This window comes from Anser brachyrhynchus, assembly GCF_964034855.1.
Source record: "Anser brachyrhynchus genome assembly, chromosome: 9".
Classification (NCBI taxonomy): domain Eukaryota; kingdom Metazoa; phylum Chordata; class Aves; order Anseriformes; family Anatidae; genus Anser; species Anser brachyrhynchus.
Window position 1 is genome coordinate 13,079,862 of NC_137703.1, and position 9,817 is coordinate 13,089,678.

Genomic DNA, 9,817 nt, shown 5'->3' on the forward strand with positions numbered 1-9,817 from the left:
CGCCTGTTCGCTCAGAGATCTTCCACCCACCTCTGCTCCAGAGACGTGCCTTCATCCATGGGCTGGCCCCACCCCAGTGCAGGGGAAACTGCTGCTGCAGGACAACCATACGGAGTAACAAGCAGGCAGAAGCTGTGTTTCATACACTCACTGCTGGCACTTAAACCTGGGTGTCAAAACCAGGACCTTTAACACTGCCGGCATTAAGGCTCAGTAGATTGCCTCTAGCAATAAAACACGCCTATGACGCAGAGAAGTACTGTCAAGACCTTCTCCTGAAACAAGTACCTAACTTCTTTTCTGGTCCTTGCCAAACAGACCAACTGAAGACAGCATCGATCCAAAGAATGCGCCCTGCAAGGCTGCCCATTTGACAGCTCTTTTATGTACCCGTCTGAATTACCAGCTGGCCTGAAAAGAACTTTTTGCTGGCTTGTCAGACCTGGATTTCTGCTGTAGTGACAGAAGCACCAGTTTTAGACAGTAGACAAAGACCGTTCAAGCCAATGGAACAGCCCCTTCGAATTTACCGGGCTTTGGATCAAGCCTTCACAACAACAGCAGATAACATTAAGATTCCTCCACTCCCTGATATAAAAACATTTTTTCTATTTGGAAAGCATGGATAAGAAAAGCCATCCTTCTGCTCAGAGAAAATATTATTTAGCAATTCAACAGCAAAAGGGCTGTTCAGGAAATTCACCTGTACCCAGAAAAGACATACAGCTCAATAAACACTACTACAGGGTGAAGATAAGGTAAGATAGGTAATGCAATCTAACTGCAATCTAACTGCAATATACTATTGCAACCTCAATTATTGGAGGCCAACCCTCAACTACATCATTGAACTTTCAGCTCCTCATGTCTACTACTGCATTAAATTTGTCCTGCAGAAGATAAACTCTTGCTGCTCTTAACACCAATCACTCGGGCAGATCTAAAGGACGGAGTTATAATGTAACTGTAATTTTCTTTACTGATTTGGAGGCATGGTATTATATCAAAATGCATAGGATTGAATTAATTTTTCCATACATTCCAGTTATCTTAAGAATAAGTCACCAAAAGAGAAGGACTAGTTGGATACTTTGTTTTGACATGAAGTCTACTGCAGACAATTAAAAGCAATTCTAAGAGGGCATGAGAATAACAATGCTTAAAATAGGATGGCTCTGCTGGCAGTTGGACTTTCTGCTTTGAAAGTTATCTGTCCTCACTAAGACTTCCTCTACCGGTGTATGTACTGAAGTATGTGTCCTTCAGAGATCTCCAAAGGCAAAGGTGGACCTTTCTAGCGACGATTAAGCACTAAGATCACAATTTAAGTCTAAAGCAGTAATTTGAAGCTACTGAAACTTCCAGAATAACTGAAGATTTCTCAAAGCTCTACTGCACTGAAGTGACAGACACACACTCCTATGCCGTAGAGCTTCTACCACAGAGAACCTCCCGGCAGCATGAGAACCTGCTCCATTTGCAAGCAGTGACACGAAGCACAGCATCTTTCCACACTGATCCAAGCAGCGTGGTCCAGCCATCAGAACGTCTGCAAGGTCTAAACTCACTTTGTATGACCACAAAGGCATACATTTTGTATGACGGACAGAAAGCGTCCTCTGCATTTTCGTCTCCTTGTCCCAACACAAACTAAAATTGGAATCCTTTAAAGTGGGGTAAAAGGTACGGCAGTAGAGAGCTTAGTCTATTCCCCAACCCAAACCAACTATGCTTGCCTTTCCCAACACATACTAGCTTGTTCTTAATGGCCACCCGTAATAAGACTTCTTGAAGTACTATTTTACTGTAAGCAAGCTAAAAGCACAATCCGTGCTTTCCTTGAGTAAACTTAATCCCATTTCAACCTGTCCATAACAGTCTCAGAAAACAGCATTTCCTTCTTATAAATTTAAAACACTTGAAATCTGTTACAGTCCCCTTCGCCTCCTCATCTCCTGCCAAAATAACTGATTTTCTTCCATCTTTATGATGTTGTTTCCTCAAACTCCGATCATTTGCATTTCTCTTCTCTGAACTCTTTCCAAGTGGTCTGAATTCTTGAATTTTGGCATCTGAAACAGATACTGTGTGCACACCGAGGCTACCAATAGTAAACAAAGCCAAAGGATTTCAGCTTTACATCTCACTGACAATATTCATGTTTAAACATCCCAGCACGATATCTGCCTTTTCTGAAAGCAGTGTGACACTGACTCATGTTCAACTTGTGATCCAGTACACCCCCAGGTCCTTTTTCTAGTACCTAACCAGTTATTTCTCACTCTGCATTTGCACAGCTGATAATTCCTGCCTAAATGCAGCAGTCTGCATTTGTCCCTATTGAATTTCATCCTATTTTTCAGGTCATTTTGAACTCTCATCACATCTTCCAACACATAGTCCCTCAGAATTTAATAAGCACGCTTAATCAGCCAGTTGGCTGATGCTTTCATTAAAGGCAACTGTATCCAGGACACAACCCTTCAACATAACCTCTCATTTCAACACTGAATCATTAATTACTGTTCTCTGAATAGAATTACCTTCCCAATTTTACACTTTCCCTAAACTACTTTCCTCCAGATCATGCCTCCATTTACTTATGAAGCCATTAAGATGTGGAAAATCTTTGTTGAAAAAATAATCAAGAGACAAGACTGCCAATGCTTCTACCCACAAACTCTTCTGCTCTGAAATAAAAAGATATTAGCCCTTTGATGTAATTATTCTCCCACAAAACAGTCCATGCTGCTATTCTACTTATCTTCCAAGAACTTGAAAATATGTAAGCTTATTTATCTCAGTTTTTTTCCATTAGTTGAGATGAAGTGAACTCTCAGACTTCCAGCTCCTCTTCTTCAGCTCTCTTCCATTCTACGTCTCTGAAGACTCGTCCTTTGCCAGATTTTTAGTACTTGTGAGTACTTCTAGGTAATCTTTTAGCATTTATTGAGCTTTTTAAAGTCATTTTAAGAATTTTACAGTGAAGCTTATCATGGCCGGCTGATGAAGAACCATTTAAGCGAACTACTCTCCAGTGCAAAATCACAAATATTCATGCAAGTATTAATAAGATTATCCACCTGTGTGAAGCTGTGTTAGAGGACAAGCAAATTAGGCAATGAGCACCTTAAATGTTTGCATCTTCTGCACAAATGTAAGTTCTCCACTGAATCAAGATCACTTTTTTCCCATCTTCCTCCTACTAAAAGTGTACTTTTTACAGGAATGTTGCCTCTTGCTCGTTGCTATTCCGTTTGCATTTTGGCCTTCCCAGTATCTGTCCCCACTGATTCTTACGACCCTTTCCTGAACGTTCTTTATAGGGCAACTTACTTTCTACATTCAATTTTTCTTGCATCCAAAGTCAGAAAAAGCTAAGAGTCAGTCTTACTACTTTTTCTATTTCTCAAAACCCTTTCCATTTTGCTGTTGTCTCCCACCCTTCATAAGGACCAGGAGCTCTGATTTCATAGCTGTTCTCATTTTTCGCCTTTCATTTTAACATCCTTTACCTACACTAAAATCTAAAGGAGATGCCATTTTTGTTGTTGCATGTACCTTCTAAACTGAAAACACATTACAGAACTTTGATAAAGGTGAGAAAAAAAACAGAATCGGGTACTTTTGGTTTGGGGGATGGTCTACGGGTAGTAAATACTACAAAAAATCTCAGTCCAACTAAAGAAGCAATGGACTTACTACTATTTCCAGTACCTGGTCCTCTTCCAAAGAGCTGTTTTAAGATGACCAGTGTAACGCCAGAACTCTAATAAATCAGAACTACAAAAAGAACTCAATTCATTTAAAGGAAAAGTACGTGATCCATGCAAGGAAGATGAATCCCAAGTGCAGCGATTTCTGGTAAAACAGACAGGATTATGAACACGATGACACTGCACCACTTTGGAGCAAGCAGCTGGACTGCCCAGCCATGGACACACTGCCAAACCCATGCACAGGGCTCCACGCAGAAGGTGCTGAAGGTTAAATTTCCTTGTTTAAATAAGAAAAAGAGCTGCAACATACAGCACTTCAGATTTTTGTGTACGCCTCCTTCATAAATCCCAAGCAGTAACAATGAAACACCTATCGTTTGTTATTTAAGGCTGCCTTTCGGCTACCAAAGATTAAAGTTTGCAGTGTTATTTCACTCAGGAATAAAGGTGTCAGACTTGAGGCTATAATACAACTACAGTTTACTACAAACTGAACATTTGTTCTCTGCTAAGCAGATTACTTAACAAAGGAAATAGCTTTTTTATGAATGAAAACTATTTTTAGCTCATTGTATAACAGTGAAAGGGAAACACTTCAGCCTTACTGCTATTTCAAATATTTTTTAAAACATCTAATTAGGAAATTTGATTTTTGAACTAAGATTTCTTTTGTACTAACTCTACCATGATAAACATGGCCAGATTCAAGCACTAGTCAGAACGCTGGGCTTCCTTCCCCACAGAGAGAACCCAAGATGTATTAATTGGCACACCACCACACCTACAGGCCCACAGCAGGCTTGCCTGTACTATATACCACACTGCGGTCATCTCCACCCAAAAAAGTGCACGCTCACTCAATTCTCCAATGCAAATTTCTAAGTACTTCAAAAGCTGAGTCTAACTGTATGCTGAAGAAGCATTTATTTGCACTTTACTCTGACAACGTCTGAAAATTGAGGAAATGAAATCTGAGAAACTCCATTTTTCTAGTTCCCAAAAGTTAAAGTTTTATAAGAATTACTTAAAGAACTTTCTTTCACAACATCTTAAAGGAATGCAATCTCTTCCTTCCACGCCAGGCTCATACCAGACAGACATTTAACAAGGAAAGTGTTAAAACAGTTCTCTCCAGCCTCTGATAAGGACACTTAAGTATACCTCTCAACTCAGAAATTCTGCACGCCAGAAGGACAGATTCCTACAACCAACTTTAGACAAGCTAAGTCAAAGTAATCTACTGCTGGCATTTACTGAAATAAAGCAAACAGTATCTGAAGGTTTCCAGGAAAAAAAAAGAAAGGAACAAGGGTCCAACAGTTAACATGCTTGATGAATACCTGGCTTTTCCACGTCAATCCCCTGTTCTAGTACAGATTGCATCTGTGACATGGGCAACCCACTTCGACCTGGCTTTAACAATAAAAAAGCATTTCCACAGAATGCCCCTAGAATGAATGGAACTTGACTCCATACCACTGAAAGTCTAGGTCCTGTTGGCTACCTTTTACCCCCCACAAAAGACAGTGGAGACACCACCTCCTTGAGGCAAACAAGAAAAGTTCTTCTGAAAAATTCATCAGTACATTTATTTTTTTTTTTTAAAGGATTCATTAGGTCCTCAGCAAAACAGTTTGCCTGATGCATCATGCCTGTCACATGGCGTGCTGGCCATGAGGAGGCCTGAAACATGAAGTTTCTCAATCTTACTCAGCCACCATGATGCAACTTCCCCCACGCTGATCCCGGCAGGGCCCTGCTCAGACACCTCACTCCTTGTCTTCCAGTTAGAGACGGATTAGTGCCTGACACAGACATCAAGCCCTCTCTGGAGGAGAAGGGCTGAATTAAAAAAAAAACACAGGAACAAACTCTTATTCTAGAAGACAATTAACAAAAAAAATAAAGCATAGGGTGAGAGCATGATGAGTTCAGTCCGGAGAGTGCTACTGAAGACACCGAGCAGAGAACCCCGAACAGCACCACTACCAGAAGACTTTCAGGAAGCCAGCAGCTGCTGTCCAGCAGCTCTGCTGGAGAGAGATTGCAAAGTCGCTGGATAACTTCCATGGAGCTTCTTTTTCCTCCTCATGAGACAGAGGGACAGCTTTAGCCAAAACCAAAGTTAACAACATCTCACAGCTTTATGGGACCTCAGATGGGGCAGGTATAAATGGAGAGGTGAAGGGAGACAGGCAGCCAGAACCTCAGCAAGAGATTCTGAAGGAGATGAAAGCTGAGCAGATACAAGCCTGGAAAGGGATGAGCACAGCTTAGCAGGCTAAATCCAAATGTAATACCCTATATGCTCGTGAAGTTGGACAGAGTTCCTCTAAAAGACTGAGACAGTAAGTTACCATGGTAATTGGAGCACTTTAGGAATCCAAGCAACATCAAGTCAAAAGGCGTAACTAGTAATAGCAAGGCACAGGAGTACAATAAAAACATTCCACTTGAACAGTCTAGCCTAGAAACTGCTTTTTATTTCAGCAGACGCACCTAGACAGAAAGGGAGCCGTATCAAAAAGGAAAAACACGCAGCAGCAAATTACATGCTAAATAGAAGGGTTTAACTGAGAATTAGAGATGAGATAAAGATTAGAGATATGGAAGTACAGCAAAAGAAAGTGTAACTGGAAAGTTTGACACTGACTTGCACCGGAAACATCAAGCAGCAGAAGCTGGAACTCCAGCCACTGACTAAGAACAAGCAGATGATGGCTACCTCCCCAGCTACACCAGGTCAGTATCACCACCTCCCTGCAGGTTGACAGTACGTTACGTCAGTACTTGCTCTGAAAAACCTTAAAAAAAACACACGCTGCTCCTTCAGAGACTGATCTTGGTGACATGACTTGCTGCAAGTTATCTGTGGCAAGGTAAGTCTTCCTGCTTTGGGTTTGAGCTGCACAGAACACTTCGGGTGGCAGAGTGCAGAGGTACAAAAAGCTGCCAAGGGAAGAGATTCATTTTCGGTAGCAGTGCCAGCTTGAACAAGAACCTGGGAAAAGGCCTGAAGTCTGCCCCGAGCTGTACCACATTGCACTTGGCCTTCTGAACCACTTCTCTGTCCCTCACATCAGCATCACGACTGGAACGCTTACCCTTTTTCTGAAGCCCTTCAGAAGCCGAATAATTCCGATCACATCGGCTTTCCCTAGCTGACCTAGGCGCTCACTCTGGAACATCCCAAGCTGTCAGAAGCCAGTGTTCTCGTGTTCTTCCTCACGGGTGACTACACTGCTGCTAATACACAACACTGGTATTCCACCAAGCCATCTTATCAGCGTGTTTCTTAGAACTGAGGAGAGTTAGATCAATACTAATAAATTTTCCAATCAATCCCCATTTCTAGGTTTACATGGTTCGTGTTCATCAAAAACTGTAACGCTGCGTCCACAGATCACTAAGAGAAAAAGCAGTGTACAAAACCAGCAGCATGGAGCCCTATGGCCATGCGACGTACCACGACAAACAAACATTTCCTCAGTGTACACGCAGTCAAGGTCTGCTGCTGTCACCTATGACACCGATACGTGGACACTGAGTTTAGCAAGGCCTGACTTATTCCATACGCTGCATTTAAATAACGCCAAAATAGATGTTTCTCCAGAGATTCAAGAAATTCAGTGTTCTGCAGTAGACAACACAGGACCTTACAGAAGACAGGTTTATGTTAATGAAAAGAAAAATCAGCTATTCAAATATGATGAGACCGACGGCAGAAAGATATAGCTAACCTGTCTGAAGAGCCAGTGTGTGGACAAATCTCATACAATGGCTGAGTCACCTAAAATTAAAGAAAAAAATACAGTCAGAGAAATGAATAGGCTCAATGAAACTTAATCTTAATCGCACCTGCTGGGAAAATAGCTTACAGTTCTAGGTAGCATTTACAGCAAAAAACACATTCTGAAGAATTCTAGAACTGGAACAAAATTCTCAATAACCAGAGGTTAAGAGAAGACAGCCAGCAGTACAGCCAGGCGCATCAACAGCCGTGTCACAACACTCCAGATGTCAACCACCTCCGACTGCTGGAGGCTGCGCTACCTGGGCTGAGGCAGACAATCGCTTCTCCAAGTGCCCCAGCAGGAGCGAGCAGCCGTCCAACCACAACACCTGCGGGCACAGCTCGCGAGCCAGCACGAGCGGGCTTTGGGAGCCAGCGCTGCACGTATGGAAGCTCTTCCCCTTCACCTTGAGTGATTCAAAGAAATTCTGCTGCGTTAAAAAAAAAGTAAAGGGGGGGGGGGATACCCTGCAGGAGGAGATGCCTCGCGGGGGGAGATGCCTCACGGGGGCAGATGCCCCGCAGGGCTGAGCCCACGCTGGGAGCCCCGAGGCGAGGCATGCGGCCCCCTCGCTCCGGCTGCCCGCCGCTGCAAATGGTGCCGGCGGTGGCGGCGGATGAAGGTGCCGGGTACCGGCGGCGCTCCCGGCCGTTCCGCAGGCCAGCGGAGCGCCCGCGGCCGCCTCCATGCCGCCAGCCGAGCCCCCCGGTGCCCGGCGGGGCCGCCCGCGGGGCGCTGACTCAGCGCCGGGCCCTCCCCCTGGGCCAGGCTCTCCCGGCGGCCCCCACCGAGCGCGGCCGTGCCGGTTCCGGCGGTGCCCGCCGCCCAACCCCGCACTCACCGGCGGCGCCTCAGCTCAGCCCCATGCCGGCGGCCGCCCGCGGGACCGGGACCGGGACCGGGACCGGGTCCGGGACCGGCGCTCCCCGCCCCGCCCCCCCCCGCCCGCCCGCGCGCGGCTCCCTCGCGAGCGGATCCCGCCGCCACCGGCTGCACGCGCTGGGCGGGGCAGGGAGGGACGGCCGCCGGAAGTGACGTAGCCCCCGCCGCCGCCGCGAGATGCCCCCCGCAGCCCGCCCGGCGGAAGAGAGGGGAGGGGAGGGGCTTGGGAAGGGAGGGGGAGAGGGCAAGGGGAGGGGCGGGGCTTGGGGAGGGGGCGGGGCTAGCGCCGGGGGACACCGGGGGGGGGGGCAGGGCCTGGTACCACTGGGGATGCCCGGGGCTGGGGGGGGCACAGCTTCATTAAGTTGGGCGGGGGGGGGTCACAGAGCCATTAATGTTGGGCTGGGGGGCTCACAAAACCACCAAGGTTGGGCTGGGGGGGTCACAGCATCGCTGAGGTGGGGCTGGGGGGGTCACAGAACCATTAAGGTTGGGCTGGGGGACTCAGAGGATCCCTGAGGTGGGACTGAGGGTACCCACAGCATCATTAAGTTGGGCTGTTGGGGGGGTCACAGAGTCATTAATGTTGGACTGGGGGGCTTGCAGAGCCACTAATGTTGGGCTGGGGGGGGTCACAGCATCACTGAGGTGGGACTGAGATGGGCACAGAACCGTTAAGGTTGGGCTTACAGAACCATTAAGGTCACAGCATCTTTAGGGTTGGCCTGGGGGGGGGCGGTCACAGAACCACTGATGTTGGGCTGGGGGGCTCACAGCATCACTGAGGTGGGAACAGACCTCTGTGACCGTCCCATCCCACCGCCCCCCCCGCCACCACCACCCACCGAACCACGTCTCTCGGCCGCTGCCGGGCCCGCAGCAGAGCCAGTGCCATCCCCAGCACGGGCCGGCAGAGCTGGAGGAAGCCGGGTGAAGGCGATCGCCAGCCCCAGCTCCCGTGGGCCTCGCCGGCAGGCTGCAGGGAGCTGCGTGGTCCCGCGGGCCCGGCATACTCTTGCCTCCAGCTGCTGGGCTGATAGCATCTAAAACCACGCTGCCACTTTCCAAATATCCGTCCGTAAAGGCACGTGTGGCCGCAAGGATGTTGGAGAGCGTTGAGAGGGAAGAGGGAAACAGCTCATGGAAAATCGCCCCGTTGGAGGTGATCATCCCTGGGGTTAGCACCAGGAAAGCCCACAGAAAACTCCTGCAGAGGGGCCTGGCAGCACCTGCAGGGGAGAGCCGAAACCCAGCGCTTTATGAAACCAGTCCCAGGTCACCCAGGTCCTGCTGGCTGGACCCCAAGAGGAGTGCGAAGGGCTGGTATCTCCCTCTGCTTCCACACGTGCCGCCAGACACACGCCTGCCTTTAATAACCCATCTTACTCCGCTGCTGCCAACAGCGCCTGCAGCCACCTAACG

At 47.4% G+C, this 9,817-nt stretch overlaps 1 protein-coding gene across 6 annotated transcripts in view; it reads right to left on the minus strand.

Moving 5' to 3' along the window:
• The window catches only part of ATP13A3 (ATPase 13A3), a 59,205-nt gene extending 50,655 nt beyond the window's left edge, over nt 1–8,550 (minus strand). For 2 of the 6 annotated variants that reach the window (XM_080604837.1, XM_080604838.1), the window contains exons 1-2: nt 8,355–8,550; nt 7,460–7,509 (exon numbers count right to left, since the gene is read on the minus strand). Coding sequence is in view for 4 of the 6 variants with exons in the window: in XM_080604834.1 (XP_080460960.1) it covers nt 7,460–7,509; nt 7,773–8,201 (479 nt within the window). In the remaining 2 variants the exon portion in view is untranslated. Of the gene's footprint in view, nt 1–7,459; nt 7,510–7,772; nt 8,256–8,354 lie in introns of those variants that run through there. The other 4 variants (XM_080604835.1, XM_080604833.1, XM_080604834.1 and 1 more) reach the window with 3 other exon arrangements.
• Between the last annotated feature and the right edge of the window lie 1,267 nt (nt 8,551–9,817).